Genomic DNA, 20,717 nt, shown 5'->3' with positions numbered 1-20,717 from the left:
GTTAATCTGCCTGCAATGCAGGGGACATGGGTTTAAGCCCTGGTCCGGGAAGATCCCACATGCCGCGGAGCAACTAAGCCCGTGTGCCACAACAACTGAGCCCGCATGCTGCAAGTACTGCAGCCCACGTGCATAGAGCCCACACTCTGCAACAAGAGAAGCCACCGCAATGAGAAGCCCGCGCACCGCAACGAAGAGTAGCCCCCGCTTGCTGCAACTGGAGAAAGCCCACGCAGCAACGGAGACCCAACACAGCCAAAAATAAAATAAATTAAAAAAAAAAAAAAAGAGGGCTTCCCTGGTGGCGCAGTGGTTGAGAGTCCGCCTGCCGATGCAGGGGACGCGGGTTCGTGCCCCGGTCCGGGGAGATCCCACATGCCGCGGAGCGGCTAGACCCGTGAGCCATGGCCGCTGAGCCTGCGCGTCCGGAGTCTGTGCTCCGCAACGGGAGAGGCCACAACAGTGAGAGGACCGCGTACCGCAAAAAAAAAAAAAAAAAAAAGATATTAATCCTTGATTATACCAATCTTCTTTCCTCAAGAGTTGTTTTAGTACACCTCAGTAACAGGAAAAACATTTACAATATATCTTTTGTGTCTAAACTTTGAAAGAAGGCAATACCCAGAGAGGCATAGGCAGAATTTTTTAAACACACACTTTTTTAACATAGAGAATTATTGAGCAATGTGTCCTTAAGAGTTTAATCAATTTCAAAAGATTTTTCATCACCATGAACAGTGCCCCAAATCACACTCAGAAGTGATCTGGTGAGAACACCAATTACACCTCATCTGAGCACTCAGTGCTGCCATTTGTCTGACTGATTCTGCTAGGGGCACTGGGCACAGAAGCCCACAGTAATCTGCTTCTGTTGGCCCAAGAACTCAAGTTTGTTACAAGTACAGCCGCTGGAAAGAGTTCCTCAAGGCCACTGTATCTTCCCATCACTTGCTCCTAAGTCCAGGGCATCTGATTGGCTGAACCCAGGGATTGGCTGAGCCCAGGTTATGTGCCTGAGTTCTGGCTGCAAGGGAGACTGAAAAAGCAAACATGTAGTATGTTCAGCTTTAAAGCAGGTAAGGAATTCCCAAACATAAAGTGGTTCAAATGTTGAGCATCCAAAAAATGATAGTTATATACTGAGGGAGGTAACCAGGAACCAGATCATAAAGCCTTTATCACAGGTAAGGAATTTAGACTTCAACCTGATGACAGTGGGAGCTTTGAAGGTGTTAAGCAGGAGTAACCTTATTGAATTTGCACTCCTGGAATATCCTTCTGGATCCTGGAGGAACATGTTGGGGTAGGAGAGGCTGGAGGATGACTAGTGACCAGGCTGTTGTAAGACTTCAGGCCAGAAATTATTTTCAATTTTTGAGACAGCTCTCAGTGCAGGACAAAGCAGCCCCTGCCGATCCCAGGATGACTCATTTAGATGTGAACTTGTCGAAAACTTTATCAAAGTCTAAATATATTATCTCTATTATTTCCCCTTTAGGCACATGCATGAGGAGGCAGTCTTCTTAATAATTCCTTTTCCTTGTATGACATCCCTTCCTCTCTCTGGAACAATATTCCTTCTCTAACAGGCTGGTTTGTTTAAGTACTATGTCTTTTTATCCTTTATTATGGATCCTGCCTGGAGAGAAAGATTATTCATGCTCTGATCAAAATCCCCTGGGTCCAGTCCCTGATTTATTTTTCTTTCTCACTCCTGGCACAGTCTTCTCATAACTTTGGGGAAGATACAGGGTATTGATTATCTCTACAGTCTTCAGGATCGTTAATGGGGTATTTGAAGAGATTAGAGATCTGAACAAGAAACTGTCTTGATCAAATATGTGTGATTTAAAAATACAAACAGCACTTTAAAATTAGTAAAAACATAATCCTATGAAAACATTCAAAGATTCTGAATTTTCAAAGCTTCCAGTGCCACTTTCTACCTTTGTGTGAACAAACAGAATTTTATCATGTTTCTATTATAGGACCTATTTGTACCTATAACTATGACTGTAATACATCCGATAGTTCCCTCTCTGGCTGCCTTGTTTACTGCCATTTCTCTAGCTGAGCTAGAGATGACTCCTTCTGCTGATAACCACTGTGGCCTGAACAGTGTCATCTACCTGGAGACTCTTTATCATCCCAAGAAGGTGCAGTGAGCATCAATCTTATGGCCAAGTTTCAGGATTTATAGGATTAAAGTCAAGCTGAAAGTCTGACATCTGATCTCTCAATGTCCCTGGAGATGGGTGGCTGGTGAAACATCTGAGAATTCTGGAGCAAACCTGCACTAAAGTTCAAATTCATTTCCCCCATAATCACAAGGAGTATCATCTTATCAGATTAAAGTCAGTTCTTGTCACCAATTGCATTTAAATCATTCATCTCATTTAATAATTAGGCTCTGGAAAAATCTTGGGGGTGGGGGAGAGAGGCAAGTTGGCTGAGGCTGCTCCAGAAATCATTACAGGAGGGATTCAAGGACTGCAGTCTGATATAAAATTGTTGTGGGTAGGAGGAAAATGTGAGAGGGGACTTTTCTTGAAACTACATTTGCACAGTTAAGCACTTTTTTCTACTTACATTATATGTTTCACATCAATTAAAAACAAAGTTTTCTAAAGAGGGTTTTATTCTTTATGTGAGATAGAGACGGCATCAAGGAGTATTATTATTATTTTATATGGAGTGGCTTGGGTGAGGGTAGATGGAGGTGGAGGGTTTCAATAACACCGGTGCCATATACTAGAAGCTGGATGGGCAGCTTCTCCTCCAAAATCATGCTCTGCAGGAGTGGCACAGAAGCAATTTTTTTCCCATCAGGGGGTTTGGGAGGAGAGACAAGTGCAGGCCACAAGGAAAATGAGCTGCTGTTGGTCTGCAGGTACTGGGGATGGTTCGTTTCCTGGAGCCACTGGGACAAAGGAGCCTGTGTCCTACTGAATTCTAGTAGGACACTGGCCATCAGGTGTCTTCTGTGTGTGTGGAGGGGGGGTTTTTGAGAAAGAGCTGCTTTATTGGGAAGACAGCACTGCACGTGACCAACGTACAAAGAGAGCCAGATGGGAATTCTACACATCATGCTCAAAAGATACTCAGGATGCTGTGCTAATGAAGACCAACCGGAACGTGGACTCCTAGGCAACTTCCCCAACCTCACACCTCCAAGGGGTCGGGACACTTCCAACCTTTTCCTGGAAGCCAACTGTGGTCCACTAGAGATAGAGCCCCTAAGGAGTGCCTTCTTGTTTTTCATAAAGAACATTTTCTTTAGACTTTTTGAAGTCTTCATTCGTTACTTTCATTCTACGTTCTCTCAAGGCCATGAGGCCAGCTTCTGTACAGATTGCCTTGATGTCGGCACCAGAGAGGTCATCTTTCGCCGTGATCAAGTCGTCCAGGGTTACATCATCGGCTAGTGTCATCCTGCTGGTTTTCTGTGTTGATCAAATACTTAACTGAGCCCCGGTCATTTACTAAGCACTAAGGATACTAATCTGAAGATATAGCTTCTTCTTGGAGGAACTCACAATGGAGAAAAACAATTACAGCAGTCAACGCTTATTATCGTACTCCAGGCACTAAGCTAAAGTAAGGGCTTTACACACCTCTCAACGTATCTTAAAAATCATCATTAAAATCATCTTATATCTCATCATCATAAAAGTTTGAGAGGTTAAATAATTTGCTCGAGTCCTCTAGCTAATAAGGGCTGAGATAGAAGTTAAATCTGGGCAGGCTGACTCCAGAGGGCATATCTTTGAAAGCGATAAAGACTGATGTTGTGTGGAGCCCAATACTGAGAAAGGACACCTAATCCAGCTTGGAGGGATTAAGAGATGTTGCCTTCAAGAACAGGGACCCCCATGTGCACATTTCTAGCACATTCACAGGTATATATTTAGAGCTGGAAGGATCTTTAAAGATCTGCTAGTCTCACAGCCTAACTCTATAGGAAAGGTTTGGATAGGAGAAACAACTTGTCCCTGATAAAGAACTCTCATTCATTTCTGGTGGGAATGTAAAATGGTACAGTCACTTCGGCAGTTTGTCAGTATCAGTTTCCTGCAAAACTAAACATACTTTTACCACATGATACAGCAATCATACTCCTTGGTAGTTACCAAAAGGAGTTGAAAACTTATGCCTACACAGAAACCTGCATATGGATGTTTATAGCAGCTTAATTCATAATGGCCACAACCTGGAAGCAACCAAGGGAGGGATGAATAGACAGAGGACAGAGGATTTTTAGGACAGTGAAACTACTCTGTAGGACACTGTTAGGACACTGTTAGTGTTATTATATTTGTTACATGTTATTATATTTGCCCAAACCCACAGAATGTACAATGCCAAGAGTGAACCCTAATGTAAACTATGGGTTTTTGGTGACACTCGTGTGTCAATGTAGGTTCCTCTGTTGTAAAAAATATACCACTCTGGTGGGGGATATTGATAATGGGGGAGGCCATGCATGACTGAAGGCAGAGGGTATTTGGGAAATCTCTGTACCTTGCCCTCAATTTTGCCATGAACCTAAAACTGCTCTAAAAAAATAAGGTCTATTTAAAAATAAAGAAAGAAAAGAAAGGGACTTCTCTGGTGATGCAGTGGTTAAGAATCCACCTCCCAATGCAGGGAACTAGATCCCACAGGCATGGTACAGCTAAGAATTCACGTGCCACAACTAAGGATCCCGTGAGCCACATCTGAGGAGCCTGCCGGCTGCAACTAAGGAGCCTGCCTGCCGCAACTAAGACCTGGCACAACCAAAATAAATAAATAAAATTTTAAAAAGCTAAAATTAAAAGAAAAAAAGAAAGAAACCCTGCTAATTTGAGGATCAGTATTCTAGGTTTTGATTAAGTCCTACTGCCCTGATTGTCCGTGTCACCTGTTTGTGATTAGAAATGAGACTGTCAGGACAATTGAGACAACTGCCAGCCAACCTCCTTACCCTGTATAAAAAGAAGACTTGAAAAGCCATTTTGTCACCAGCAAAGACCACTGGGATCCTGGGAAAAATAAGATGGAATCTAGGTGATAATTTAAGGTCTAAACCTCTTCTCTTATGCTTAGTCTAGTTTCACTTGCCCATAGGGGCCTGTGTGCAGAGGCCTTGCACCTAACACATCGGATTAGAGTTCCTGGGGCAAAACAGCTGTGCCTGACACCTCAATTCAAGATGGCCACGTGCTGTGTGAAGAGATGCTGTGGTTGCCTGTCCCAGAGAGAGCATGTGCTCTAGGGCTCGAGCTCACATCTCCATTCTTTGATCAAAGAATAAAGCTTTCCTTTGCTTCTGAACTGAACTTGGTCTTGTTCTATTAGCTCCAACGACACTAGCAGAAGGACCTTTGTTGGGGACCAACACGGGAAGGTCGGTAACAATTTTAATAAGGATGTATTTGGAGAGAACCTAGGCAGACATTTGGAGCATTTTCTGTGTAAAGCAAGTATTAGTAGATTTATCTCTTCTTGGGGCTGTGAGAGTGAAAATATTTGATTCAAAACCAACATTTCCCATGTTATTCTTGCCGAATTTCCAAGGATTTCCATGGATACAAGAATGTATCCATGGCAGGCAGTAGTTGTTGCCCACCAATACTCACTCTCCTTTTTCTTCTAATAGAACACTGATTTGTTCAGGAGGGTGGTGGAAGTCCCTTTATCTCAGGGAGGGTGGGCATGACCCCACACCTAGGGAATGAACTTGGGATTGGTCTAAGGGTGGACATGTGATCCAGTTCTGCACATGAGACGTAAGAGAAATCTACTGGGGAGGGCTTCCTTCCCTCAATAAAAGACATTTCCCAAGGAGAAATCTTTCTGTTCCTTCACCCTTTTGCTTTCCTCCCTTCCCCTGACCTAGAACATGGAAGTGAGATGAAGGTAAGACAATATCCAAGAATAGCAGAGCAGAAAACCAGAATGAACTTGGTTCCAGGATAACTTGGTGTTATCATTGTCCTTGTCCTGACCTGCCAACCTCAGACTTCTTTTTTGAAATAAAGTCCTAGTTGTTAAGCTAATGTTAGATTTTCAGTTACAGTTGACTGCACTCAATTGATACCATGTCCTTTTATTAAGAGAAGCGGTATTGTAAAATATACCTGTCCTTTAGATTTTAATTTTATTTATAAAATAAGGGCAGTAAATGCTCATTAATGAGTGAAACTGCCCCGTTTGTTAAATTTCTATTCCAGGAACTGTATAGAATTGCATACACTTGTTTTTTTATGAGGTATCACTGTTAGTAGTACTGTAGTGAGTTGTGTCAAAGCTTGTGATATAATTTTAGATTTAAAAAACCTGGAGTAGGCTAATTAGAGTCCAAAGGCCCACTTGATTAGGCAAGATTCCTCAGAAAAGCTCTGTAGTTAGTCATAGGTGAACTACTTATATCAAAGCCATTTTAGATTCTGTCTTAACTCTCACTTTAATTGAGTTATTAATATGCACTGTTGAAATCTTCAATTGAACTTCAATATGGTTTTCTTGTTTTAAGACCTAAAAGATGACGAAAAGAAGGCAGTATGTACTTTAAATTTTCCACACTTTGGGCTTCTGTTACTTATTGCATTAGAAGAACACATGCCTTCCTCCTCAGCTAAAGGCTAGTTATTTAGGGAAAAGGACCTTGGCTTACTCAGTCCAGTGTATCCTACAGTAGGTCACACAATAGCTTCTCTGAGGCAGGAACTAATAAGTATTCACTGAGTCACCATAGCAACAATAAACTATAACAATAGTAGCTAAGTTTGCCTATGCTCACTATGTGCCAAAAGCAGTGTGGGTGCTTTCAACGCAGGCTCTCATTTAACCCCCACCAAATCCTTGTGAAATAAATCATTTCCTTCTTACAAATGAGGAAGGTGAGGTTCAGAGAGCTTAAGTCACTTGCTCAAACTCATTCAGCTATAAGCACAGTCTGGATTCCAGAGTCTGAATTCCTTATGAAGTAGGTACTATCATTATCCACATTTTACAGCTGAGGAAATAGAGGCTCAGAAAAATTAATAACTCACTCAGGGTCACACAGCTAATAAGTGGTAGAGCCTGGATTGGAACCCAGGCAGTCTGGCTTTAGCATCTGTCCTCTTAATTATGTACAACACTGACTCACAAAAGGATACATTTTGGACATACTTCAGATTTGTCATGCAATTATATAAAGTTGATTATATTAAATTGAAGGCTAGCTAATTACTAAATGTAACAAAGAAGTTTAAATGTCAGCTCTCAAGCCCCCCCACCTTTTTTTCATTTTAGTAGTAAAATATCTTTCCAGAAGGATAGAACTTCCTTCAAACCCAGAAGTGATAACTCTTTCATCACTCTGGGAAACTACAACACAGAAACTGCACATTAACTATTAACTTATAGTTTACATCCAGGCATTAGGTTTCTTACCTTCCCTCTCGTCCTCCCTGCACTCTCTCTGTGCCCCATCTGGGCAATAAAGCTTGTGCTTTCTGAAGGAAGAGAGTGGCCCACCTCACCACTGCCTTCTAGCCTGCTTCTCCTCCTGGGTAATTGCTCACTACACACCCCATCCCATCCCATCCCATCTCATTCCATGAAACATTGGGATCCTTTTCCACCTCATTTCTGTAGACCCCAGGAAGCCCAGATTTGGACCAGGATCTAAGGTTGGAAACAGAGAATGTTTTGGATACTGATTTTAAGGTAGTTTCCAAAACAGTGGTCCTCACCCTTGCCTGTGCATTGGAATTACCAGAGGAGTTTCAAAAAAATTCTCACTTGGGGGCTTCCCTGGTGGCGCAGTGGTTGAGAGTCCGCCTGCCGATGCAGGGGACACGGGTTCATGCCCCGGTCCGGGAAGATCCCACATGCCGCGGAGCGGCTAGGCCCGTGAGCCATGGCCGCTGAGCCTGCGCGTCCGGAGCCTGTGCTCTGCAACGGGAGAGGCCACAACAGTGAGAGGCCCGCGTACCAAAAAAAAAAAAAAAAAAAAAAAAAAAATTCTCACTTGGATTCCATTCCCAGTATTTCTACTTCAGTTGAGCTGAGATACACCCTGGGCACTTGGAGTTTCAGAAGCTGCCAGGAGCTCCAATGTATGGCTGAAGTTGAAAACCACTGCAGGGTTTTCAACCTCAGCACTATTGACATTCAGTACTGGATAATTCTTTGTCCTGTGCATTGTAGAATGTTTGCCAACTTCCCTAACCTTTACCTAATAGATGCCAGTAGCACCCTCCCCAGTTGTGACAACCAAAAAATGTCTCTAGACTTTGCCAGATGTCTTGGGGGAGGGGTACAGAATCACCCTTACTGAGAACCATTGGTCTAGAGCGATTGCCAGTAGCCCAGGCTGTGAGAGAAGTCTCCCAAAAAGAAAAAAGGCAAGGGTGTCTTCTATGGCATTCTCTCGAAAATATATAAAGATGCCAAGGGTACCTGGCAGAAAACCCTCCTGTCATTGGAGGAACCTTAATCGGGGTGGCTTTTTTTTAAAAAAAAGAGTTTTTAATTTCTAAGCCAAGAGATGGTGTATTCTTGGGAAGCATAGTAGAGGAAGGTATCTTCGAGAATAGGGAATTAAGGAAATGATACAGATCTTTCTAGCTGATCTGAAGCACAACAGAAGGAAACTAAATCTTTTTTAAATTAGTGTGAAGAGCCTGGTCTGGGTGAAATATTTTCTCCTGCTGATGAGCTGCTGCCAGCACTGGGGAGATAAAGTACACAGGCTTGGATGCTAAATGGATGTAAACCCAGAACGTTTCCTTAGCTCTAGGGAGGCTTTGTCACCACACTGATAGAGTGAACCAAAATGGGTGAGAGTCTAGGTTTGTGTATAAGAGGAGGGTTAGAATGAGCTCATTACGGATGTGCTGGAGTTTGGGAATATTCAGTGGTTGTCTTAGTTTGGGGTTATTTGAGATAAGAACCCAGGAAGCACCGTAGGAGAGTGGGGAGGTGAGAGGGAAGGAAGCTACTAATGGATACATTTCTAGAAGTTGCCACCATGAGCAGTGGAGCTTAATCCTTCTGGAAGTTGAGGGGAATCACAGCTGAACACAAGCCTCAGAAGTATGGAGCAAGAGAGCTGGCGTATTTATCCACTAATTTCTGTTCCGTTGGTTGAGGGCTGTGTCCAGGGCCATCCAATCCTCAGCACTAGCTGATTCACTTTTTTATACAGCAGAATCTAACACAACATTGTAAAGCAATTATACTCCAATAAAGATGTTAAAAAAGAAATCCTCAGCACTTTGTTCTGGTTTGGGCCTCAGTCAATGTTGTGAGTGCCCTGCTGGCATCTGGAAGGAGCTGGTCAACACAGGATGGTGATTATTAATGGGATATAGGTGAGCCACTGGCAACCTGCTATGGGGTCAATTTAAAAATTTTAAAGGATTAACTGCTTTACTAGTTTACCCTGGTTTATTTTTAATAAAGATTTCTTAATATATTAAGGAACATTGGGAAGGCACACCAACACTGTCACCCTCAAAGATACCTTATTGTTTGAGATCATGAAATGCCACTGCCAGAAACCCAGCAGTTGTCCCAGCCCTGTCTGCAACTCCTCTTTCCCACAGACCTTACATCCAGTCCACTAACAAGTTCTTTCAGGTCTACCCCAAAGCTTTCAGGGATTTATCCACTCTCTCCCTGCTGCCACCTCATTAGTCCAGGACAATGGTGTCTTTTGCCTGGACTATTGCAATGGCCTGCTCCTGGGCTCCCCACATCCACTCTTCTTTGAGTTCCTTGAACCCACGAGGCTTTTTCTTAGAATGCTCCTTTTCCCCAGCCCAGCCCAGCCCTACTCTTCCAATGACTTGCTCCTTCCTATCCTTTAGGTCTGGCTAAATGTCACTTTTTCAATGAAGACCTTCCTCTCTAAAGAAAGATCTCCCCATCCCACCTGTCATTCCCATCTCAGTTCCTATTTGTTTTCTTCTTTGCCTGTTTCACAATTTGTAATTATACTGTTTGTGTATTTTGTCTCCCTGTCTAGAATGTAAACTCTGTAAGGGCCAGGACCATGTCTATCTCCTTGACGACCTTGTAGGACTGACAGATTTAGCAAATAAAAATACAGGCATATCAGTTAAATTTGAATTTCAGATAAACTATGAATAATTTTTTAGTATAAGTATATCCAAATAATGCACAGGACATACTTATACTAAAAATTATTTGTGATTTATCTGAAATTCAAATGTAACTGGGCATATTGTATTTTATCTGGCAACCCTAGTTCCTAGGCCCTGACACATAGCTGACTCTCATTACACATTGTTAAATAAAAATTTGGTAGCAGCAAAATTTGGCAACAAACTGGGGGAAATGTGTTAAAACTACAGAACTAAAGTAGTGAGAAAGGGCTTCCCTGGTGGCGCAGTGGTTGAGAGTCCACCTGCCAATGCAGGGGACACGGGTTCGTGCCCTGGTCCGGGGAGATCCCACATGCCGCGGAGCGGCTGGGCCCGTGAGCCATGGCCGCTGAGCCTGCGCGTCCGGAGCCTGTGCTCCGCAACGGGAGAGGCCACAACAGTGAGAGGCCCACGTACCGCAAAATAAATAAATAAAATAAGTAGTGAGAAATACTGCTTCCCATTCCTTTCTGTTCTGTTGCCTGTCTTCTTACTCCAGGAGAACCTAATCTCCTGGTCCAATCTAATGGACTTCCATTCCTGGGCACCACAGGTCTGCCTCATCAAGGCCTGATTATGACCAACTGCCACTTTCACAGAACAGCAGCAAGTATTTATTGAGTAATTAAGCTGACAGCACTTTCCAAATACATCTCTATAAATGTTTGAGTTCCTTGACTGTGAAAAAGTTCTCATTTTAACCAACCTCCTCCCCCAGTACTGCCAAAGAGCATAAGATTCTAAAGGAAATCACACAAATCCATCCTCCATTATGGTAGTAATGCTCCAGTCTCAATTAGTTCCTGCAGGGTTTCTGGAATTGGGGGTGAAGTGGTTCTTGAGAGGTTCCCAGCACTTGTAGTAGTTCTCATCCAAACAATTAGAGGTCTTCAGGCCCCACTTGGTGACGGCCATACTTAGAGAAGACTCAAACATAAATGCCTGTAGGGAATGAGGATGGGGACAAGAAAGAAGAAAGGTGGATAATAAAACACGTTTGATTAGATGTCAAGAGAGATGATATGAGTAGGTAGAATCTTTGAATAATAAATCATGTGTGCTAGCACGGTGAGGAGAAAAACTCAAGTCTTGGGTTCTGGCTCTGGCCCTACTACTTATAAGTGGGTAGTAGCTTGTGCAAGATCCTTAACTTCTCTGACACTCAAGTTTCATTCTGTCAAATGGAACTGGACACGTAAGCATCACATTGTCCTTGTAGCATCATGGAGCTAAATTTGCTAGATCCAAGGGCAGAGGTGGGAGAGTCCTAGAAATTTTCTTCTCAGGGGCCTTTACTGTGGCTATGTCCATGTGAGGGAGAACATACTTCCCATTTTGCAGAGGAGGAAACTAAGGTTCAGAGCTGGGAAATGACTGTCTAAGGTGATAGTAGTAAGAAATCATAGAGCTGGGATTTGAGCCTTTCTTTTGCAGGACTCTGACCAAGAGATAGGCTGAGAAAAGGAAAAGAAGGAAAAGAGAGAGTGAGGAGGAGGAGATGGGAAGAAGGGAGCAGGAACGTCTGTAGCACTTTTAAAAGCCCTGTCCCAGAAGGTTCTGAATGGTGGATGTCCTGTTATGTTCAGACAGGTTTCATCTGCAACAGAAAGAATATGCAAGTGCCCTGTGCATCCTAAACATTCCAGCTTCACCTGTTGCTGATTTTCTGACTCACTACGGCTTAAAAAAAAAAAGAAAACCCTACAATTCTTATGTGCTCATGTCACTGGAAATTTAAAAAATATACATGGACAAAAGGAAGATAAAAATTCTCTTTGTGCCACAACTCAGAGAACCCATGTTAATGTCTGGTGTCTAATATACATTAACTTCTTTTTGCCTAAAACAATGGAGAGGGACTTCCCTGGTGGTCCAGTGGGTAAGACTCTGCGCTCCCAATGCAGGGGGCCTGGGTTTGATCCCTGGTCGGGGAACTAGATCCCGCATGTGTGCCACAGCTAAGAGTCTGCATGCTGCTACTAAAGAAGTGCACATGCCGCAACTAACATGCCGCAACTAAAGATCCCACATGCTGCTACAAAGATCCCATGTGCCGCAATTAAGAACAGGAGCGGCCAAAATAAATAACTAAATAAATAAACAAACAAATACATAAAATAATAAATAAATACATATTAAAAAAATAAAACAATGGAGTTGATTGTCTCTGGCTGACTTCCCGTGACAAGCTTGATATGAGGACCAAATAAGATCATATGGAGGTGGTGTGCACGTTATAAAGCACTATTCAGATATAAAAGTCATTATTAAGGCCATAATTATTGTTGTCTCTTTGCTGACTACTTCTTAGGAGCCTTGCTGTCTGACTGGAGTAACAAAACTCCATCCCAGCTGAGCTTTGGATATAGTATTATAAAGTTAATTTATTGCAAAGTGGTATAAGGATAAGGCATATGGATGAGCCTGGATCCAAATTATGTAATGGGAAATGGTGAGGGAGACCCAGTTAGGTCTAGTAAAGTGTTGGACCCTCCTTTGCCAGGTAGTCTGGGCTCCCCTCCATAGGAGAGCTCCTTCTCACTAGAGCTCCAAGCCCTAGACATTCCCCAAAGTCTTGCTCCTCATAGAAACAGCCCTGTCCTGTGCCTCACTGTTGCAAAAGCACTGCTCCCTGGTAACACTATCCAAAGCCAAGTTGGGTACTGAAGGTTACTAAGTGGTAACTCTGGGGTAACCTGTGAACTTCCAGGAATTTTCAGAGGTAATAGCTTAAGATTATCAATATTTCATAGAGCTCTCGCACAGAGATGAAGGGGTTCTACAGAAACTCTGCAGAGGCCCTTGCAAGGGGAAATGGAGCCGAGGTCCAGCAGATGGGACTTTCACCCTGCCCCTGCAGATCAGCTCCATCAACTATGGTCCTCAAGTTGGAACTGCAAGTAAACTGCGTTGGGCAGAGGGACAGATAAGCTCTCTGATTAGGTAGTTTGCAAGCTGGGTATGGAGTCAGGCAGGTCTGTGCTATCAATTTTAAAGTCAGGTGGCACTGAAGGCATTTGTTTAAAACTTTAAAGCAAATTTACATATGATTTAGCATAAAATTACTCCTTGTGGTACATAAACTAGAATGCAAAATAAAATGAAATCAAGTACCGCAGCTAACTGCAATTGTGTTCAGCCTCAGTGTTTACAGCATGACACAGGAGGAATACAAAACAGGTTTTAAATCCCATCAGCTTCATCCCATGCCAAAGGAGAGCAAAAGAAAATGAGAAAACAGCTGAGAACTGCTGCTCACAATCTCTGACTGTAGTCAGGCAAAGGTTTCCTTGACCCTCCTGGGCTTGAGAAACTAGCTAAAGGTGTATCCCCTGTTCCTGTGGCCCTAGAAGATTACTTCAAAATGCAGGAGATGACTCTGAGACAGAGCATATATACAGAGGGCTGCATACAAATAAGGGAAGACTCCTCACATAGTATTAAAAATATCTCCCCTTATATTTGAACAGTGCTGTACAGTCAGCAGGGTTAAATCACAGCCACTGGCTGGATTGGATGCCCTACCTATTCTACAGATGGAGAAAATGAAGCACAGAGAGGTTAAGTGACTTACTCAAGGTCACACAGGAACCAAGAGCTAGAATTTGAACCCAGGTCTGACTCCAAGTACAATACAAACTCTTTTTACCCTATCACATCAGGAGTCTAGTGTATACACTGGGGTGTGTGCATACACACATGGGAACATACACATAGACACACACTCTCCTCTCCTGACTCCTTCTTTGTGACTTTGGAAAAATAAAAAATAGCCTCTCAGCAAGGTTGGGGACCCCAGAAGCCACCAGAGCCTCACATCTAACTTGCTTACCATGGTGCCATCAGCAATCCTCTCAGGTGCCAGCTTGGCTTTACTGGCCTTCTCAAAGCAGTCGGCATCAGGCCCATGGGGCGTCATTGGGCTGTGCAGGCTGCCTCCCCCTGGCAGGAACCCACCTTGCTTTGCCTCATAGTGACCTTTGATGAGTCCCATGAATTCACTCATGCAGTTCCCTGGGAAGGTTGAAACAGTATTATTTTTATTATCTCAGGCAAGGCCCGAAAACACCAAGACCTCTCAAACATTATTTCCACAGAATGTCAAGAAGATAGGAGAATCTGATAAATTTCATAGAAATAATAAAGAATATAGATAGACAGGACAACAACTGCAAAACATTCATCAGGGTGGAATTCTTGGTAGGCAAAGCTCTACTCCATGGCCCTGTGGATTATCAGAGGTCTTAAGTTCCACTGCCTGGATGAAATTATGCTAGATCTAAAGAAAATCAGGGCCCAGACAAGAATTTTAATAATAATTAACATGCAAATCATAATAAAGAAGGGATGTACTCCATCATCTAGGCTTACAAGCCCCATATAAAAATTATCCTCTTTCTCAGATCTGAATCCCTTCCCAAATAGCCTCACAGTCATACAGGGTATCACCATATTTCTGGTTACCAAATTAGAAAATTGAAGTGGTGTGTGTGTGTGTGTGTGTGTGTGTGTGTGTGTGTGTGTTGTTGGAAATGTGATGTAATGGAAAGAACCCTGGACTTGGAGGCCGTTAACAAATAATAATCTGTGTGAAAAAATCTTATTATCTATAAAAACTAATCCATAAATACTATATATTCTAACAAATACCTTCTATATCTGAATCTAATATCATCTTATTCTTTCATTCTCTAAAATGTTTCTTAGATTCATTCTTTTTCCATTGACATTCTCTTCATAGAATCTGAAAATCTTAATATTGGAAGGTACCCCTACTTATACTCAAAACAGAAATATTCTGTACATCATTCCTGACAGATTACCTTCTGGGCTCTGCCTGCATGCCTCCTGTGAATGGAAGCACTCTACTCAGCAAAGGAACCTATCATATTACTGAAGACTCTGGGTGTTAGAAAGTTCTCCCAAGTTAAATGGAAATTTGCTTTCATATAAGTTAAGTATACTGGTCCCAGCTGTGCCTCCAGAATCAACAAAATTTGACAAAAATCACCATGTTTCCACTTTTTCTATCTTATGTTTCTGTTGAAACAAAGCTCTTTAACTAGAGCAAGAATTAAAGAAATATAACACCTGGGTGAAAATCTACCCATCTAACTATCCATCCATTCATCTGTCCATTTCCTACCCTATCCATCTGCCTCTCCATCCATCCAGCATATATGGACACTGTGCTAAGTACTGTGATAGAAATGAGTAAGAAACAGCCTCTTTAAAGTTCTTCATAGTCATAGTCATAGTCATAGTCTGTCCCATGAGAGTGCTGAGAGTGCAAATCTTAGAGAAGAGAGATGTGGCATTGGCAACCCTTGCAAAGCCAAACATTTGACATGATAAATGCTCCACCCCCTTCCTTACTTGTGAATATAGCCAAGTGCCAAAATACTTGTGGAACTGACTGAGCAGCCATAGCCATTTTGCCCAGAAAACAAAATGCTGCTGCAGGCCCCTGCAGAAAAGGTAAGACCCAGGTCATAGCTCTACTTGTTTCTCCATGAAGCAGAAACAGAGGAAAAGAAGCAACTGTAAGCATAAAGTGTCTATATTTTAAAAGCAGTTCTGTTCATGACTTAAATATGCTGTCACACTCCTTGATCTAGTATGTATCCTCAGGGTCACCTTCATGGCTTAATTTTGGGAAGAGAGCAAGACAGAATTCAGCTTTGATCTGAATATGAATTTAGGTAGCAATGATTTGGTGATGACATTTCTACATCATTTTCTGTATTTCAAAGGACACTGGGAAGGTAGACCTTGCCTTTTTGATTAATGCTGAATCCAGTTGACTAAGGTGCATTAAGATGACTGGAGGCGGGCTTCCCTGGTGGCACAGTGGTTAAGAATCCACCTGCCAACACAGAGCACACTGGTTCGAGACCTGGTCCAGGAAGATCTCACATGCCATGGAGCAACTAGCCCGTATGCCACAACTATTGAGCCTGCTCTCTAGAGCCCGCGAGCCACAACTGCTGAGGCTGCATGCCGCAATTACTGAAGCCTGTGCACCTAGAGCCCGTGGTCCGCAACAAGAGAAGCCACCACAATGAGAAGCCCACGCACCACAAGGAAAAGTAGCCCCCGCTCACCACAACTAGAGAAAGCCTGCATGCAGCAACGAAGACCCAATGCAGCCAAAAATAAATAAATTTATTAAAAAAAACAAGATGACTGGAGGCAATATTTCTACAGAAATCATTCTCCACTTCTGTAAAGTCACATCAAAGTGGCAGAGATTTTGATTACTGCTAAAGCATTATTTTTATTTTTTTTTTGCGGTACGCGGGCCTCTCACTATTGTGGCCTCTCCTGTTGCGGAGCACAGGCTCTGGACACACAGGCTCAGTGGCCATGGCTCACGGGTCTAGCCGCTCCGCGGCATGTGGGATCTTCCTGGACTGGGGCATGAACCCGTGTCCCCTGCATCATCAGGCGGACTCTCAACCACTGCGCCACCGGGGAAGCCCTAAAGCATTATTTTTAATATCTCTGGTAAAAATAATTTCTAACTCAGGGTTCTGGGGTTTTTCCAATTAACTCAGGGCAACCATACCTCTCTGAGATTTATCTATCCTGGGCCAAATTTATTTGAGTCTTTAAAAAAAAAAATTAGAAGAGGCATTTCACGAGGCCATTTGTTTCAGGCAGTCTGAATTACAAACTAAAATCAAGCAGTGGATTGACAACTGTAGCACAAGAGCGAACCTGGGTGGGGAGACAAGCCCCAGGCCAGCATTTCTCAACATGTGGTCTGTAGACCTCCTGCATCAGAATCCCCTGACTTGCTAGTTCAAAACGCAGATTCTGAGGTTCCACCTCAATACCAACTAATTAAACTCTCTGAGAGTGGACCCAGGGAAAAATTTTTTTAAAAAAAAGTCATTCTAAGTGGTTTTCATATCCCCTAATGCTCTTAAAGTGTGGTTCCTGGAACAGTTGCATCAGCATCATGAGGGAACTTGGTACAAATGCAAATTCTCAGGTCCTACCCTGGACGTTCTGAAGCAGAAATTCTGAAGGTGGGACCCAGGAATCTGCGTTTTAACAAGCTCTCCAGGTGACACTGACACATGCTAAAATTTGAAAACCACTACCTCAGGCACGAAGAGCAGCCTCCATATAAGAACTATGTGAAATAGTGAAGTATCAAGGATTAGTATGTGACGTACAGGCTATAATCCAGAGCAGTTCTCTTGCCTTGACAACAGGCTCTCTAGGGGACTAATTTCCAGGAGGAGAACAGCTGGGACCTGTGATGGGCTTGATATTCTTCAGAAAGGACATAGTTTGTTACATCTCTATTCACAAAGTATCTGGTGTCCTTGAAGTGTTAACCAGTTGTGTCCTTTTCAGGTGATTTCACCTGAGAAAGGTGATGCTGACATTTGACCATGAAGTGACCTTCTTCCATTCTGAGGGCCTTTGTTCTCCACCCTCTACAAATGCCTAAATTGCTCATTTAGTCACTGTTGTATCCTGTTAAAGTACTGGCACCTGGGTACATATCGAGAGGTGCCTCAGAGACAGAAAGCCCTGAGGTTAACTAAAGAAAGGGGTTTGTTTTTTAGAATGTTCCAGCTGACATGCACCTCAGAGTCTTTCCAGAACTCTATGTACAAAAATGCACTCTCCAGGAAGTAGAATTGTGCGTTGACATTTAGGTTGGGTTTATAGCTAGCTACTGCACAATTAAAAATGCCAGCTTCATTAAGTACAGCCATGAGGTACCTTATTCATTCTTGGCAATGCATTCACCTGTTAAATAAATATTTATTAGATGCATATCATGCACTGGGCACTGTGCTAGGCATATCCGTTAGTGCCCATGACTGGTCAGGCATCGGACTGCCTTCATTGAATCCTGACTCCACCACTTAACTAGCTGTGAGGCCTTGAGCAAGTTACTTAATCCTTCACAGCTCAGTTTCATCTCTGAAAAAAAAAAAAAAAAAGTGGTGGGGGTGGAGGCAGATAATGATACTACCTACCTTTCACAGCTGTTATGAGGATTGAATGGGTTAATACTTTTAAAGAACCTTACAGCCATAGGAAATTGTCAGTAAGTGTTCGCAGTAAGTAAAAACAGTATTAATAAAATGAAAAAAATCATAGATTTGGTAAGTTCTGTTCTAGACAACAACTGCTTTGCGGAAACTGCTTCCAGAATAGGATCCATCCCCTAGTGTGGACTGCAATCTGCTTTACCCCTCCAATTATTATTGGAGAAGGCACATTTTATTGGCTCTTGAACCAGACTTAGATAATGAACTTTCCAAAAACAGCAAACTAACCAACAACATCCCGTGGTTCCTCCTCCCTTGATACCTAAAATGTAGAGAAACATCTTGCTTCATCCTTTACCGGCCTTTGTGCCATTCTTCAGGGCCAGAGGAACTGAGCTCTAGGCATGACACAGTTGTTTCCTTCTCAGAGTCAACACGCCACTGCCATCCCCACACAAGTTGTGGTGTTTAAGTAGCTAAAATTCTGGGGGGAGCGGCACTGGGCCTGGGGAGGCAGGCTTTGAACTCCAGCCAGGACAGGGCGTCCAAAAACACCTCTGGCAGCGTTCCCTGTGGGTAATGCTGACCACTCTGCCATCTCCTTGGTTTTCAAATGTAACTTGGCAAAAGACTTACTGTGGTAATAAGGAGGCCTGAAGGTCTTATCAGCAACTCCCCATCGCGGTGGGAAGATGACAAAATCAGCGATGGCCACTCCGGGGCGGACAGACTTGGCAGTCAATACCGTGAAAATGGATGGGTCCTGTGAAAGAAAGGATAAGGAAAGCCTGAAGACACGAGGAAAGGGAGGTGACTGAACAATGACACACGTTACCCATGCATGAAGGGTTTTTGAGTGAAACTGTAATGTCTGATCAAACCACAGGCCAGGCTAAGAAGTCTGGGCTTGTCATCGAGGTGTAGTAATCACTCATCTGACTTTCCCCTCTTGCTGTGCTTGAAGCAAAATGAATTAACACCAGCTAAGGAGATTCTAAGCAGCTTTTTCACCCTGCTGAGCCCTCATTTCATGTAAGTACTATCCTGTGGGTCTGACAACAAGCAGTGCATGCCTCGCAACCTCAGGTCAGAGTGACCAGAGCTGGGATGTGCTGCAGGGAGCTCTTGGCAGAAGGGGTGCTCAGAGTAAGGTGGAAATAGAAATAAAATAATATCCAAGGGTTGGTATAGATGTAGGATGTGCATCTCTTTGGAGGAATCACGGAGATTCCAGATGGTATCCTCATTGCTTTCTTACCCTTGTTTGACTCTCAGGTCTAAAATGCATCACTCGTCTGGGTGGTGGTAGTGTAGGGGAAAAGGGAATAGGTGGGGGGACAATATTATGATTTATCAAGAACTTTAGACTCCTTCGGTAGAAAGACTGAGATTCAACTTAATGGCAATCAATGATCATGTTTGCTTTCAGATGCCACATGAGGGTCTGGGATTCAAAGATGATTGAGCACTACTCCTTGCCCTCTAGCATCATTAGTGGTAGTGGTGGGTGTGTGTGAGGGGGACTGAAGGAGTAATGAAACAAGTGCATGAATAGTGAATCACAGCAAGGTGCCAAGGGAAATCTAGCTTTACAAATAGAGAGCCAAGGGGGTACAGAGTGCCTGTCTCTACTGAGAGGATCAGGGAAGGCTTCAAAGAGGAGGTGACATTTGAGGTAGGACCTGAAGAATGAAAGGAGAAAGAAAGAAAAAGAGAGGGAAGAAGGGAGGGAAGGAGGAAGGAAGGAAGGGAAGGAAAGGAAGGAAAAGGCAGAAAGGCATTTTAAGCACAGAAAACAGGAAAGATCAAAATGCACAGAGATTTTGTTGAGGCAAGAGAGCTAAAGCCCAGAGTGCACTGGCAAAAGGGAGAGGGGCAAGAGGTGGTACTGGGAAATGAGCCCAGGGCCAGATGGTGAAGACCATCAGATACCATGCTTCAGAGCTCAGACTTAATCCTAAACCACAGGGAACCTGCAAAGGTTTTCTAATGCTGTGATAGAATGATCAGGTCTGAATTTTGGGAAAACAGCTATAGCAGCAGTACAGAGGAGATTGGGCATGTGTAAATGCAAGTCAAAAAACGCTTTATGCTGTGAAAATGAACACTTCTTCATCTGTCATGAGAAATGATCTGAAACTGTTAAAGAAAAGGTAGCGAAGCTCAAATAAAAGCTCTATCAGTGTCTCAGCATCCTTTTTCTTGCTGCTTTGGGCATGATGCCTCATTTTCTTTTCCCTTTTGATTTTATTAAGTGTTGCTGCTCTTCAGAAGGGTAGTTTTGGGCCCCTAGAGGTAAGCTGAACTGGCTCAGAGTAATCTTTCTGTCTCTGGTTTCTTGCTTCTGCTCTAATTACCCCTCCAGCTTGTGGGTTAAGTTAATCTATTATGCAAAGTGAACTTTCCCCCAGGATCTCAGAAGTAGCACTTTATCAAGAATGTGGGGCCTTGGGGGCCTGCACTGTAGGCTGGGGACCTATTTGTAGTCCCCTGATTGACTGAAAAATATGATCGAGTTCGTAATCTAGAATTTCTTTGGTTTAAATTCAAGCACTGA

At 43.1% G+C, this 20,717-nt stretch overlaps 1 protein-coding gene across 1 annotated transcript in view; it reads right to left on the bottom strand.

The window, feature by feature from the left end:
* Positions 1-10,738: 10,738 nt before the first annotated feature.
* The window catches only part of HGD (homogentisate 1,2-dioxygenase), a 45,158-nt gene continuing 35,179 nt past the window's right edge, over positions 10,739-20,717 (bottom strand). The window contains exons 12-14 of the mRNA XM_065876200.1: positions 18,797-18,923; positions 13,975-14,156; positions 10,739-11,084 (exon numbers count right to left, since the gene is read on the bottom strand). Of these exons, the coding sequence (XP_065732272.1) occupies positions 10,935-11,084; positions 13,975-14,156; positions 18,797-18,923 (459 nt within the window). The 3' untranslated portion in view covers positions 10,739-10,934. The remainder of the gene's footprint in view (positions 11,085-13,974; positions 14,157-18,796; positions 18,924-20,717) is intronic.

Source organism: Phocoena phocoena, chromosome 4, assembly GCF_963924675.1.
Source record: "Phocoena phocoena chromosome 4, mPhoPho1.1, whole genome shotgun sequence".
Taxonomy (NCBI): Eukaryota; Metazoa; Chordata; class Mammalia; order Artiodactyla; family Phocoenidae; genus Phocoena; species Phocoena phocoena.
This window is presented reverse-complemented; position numbering and strand designations above follow the sequence as displayed.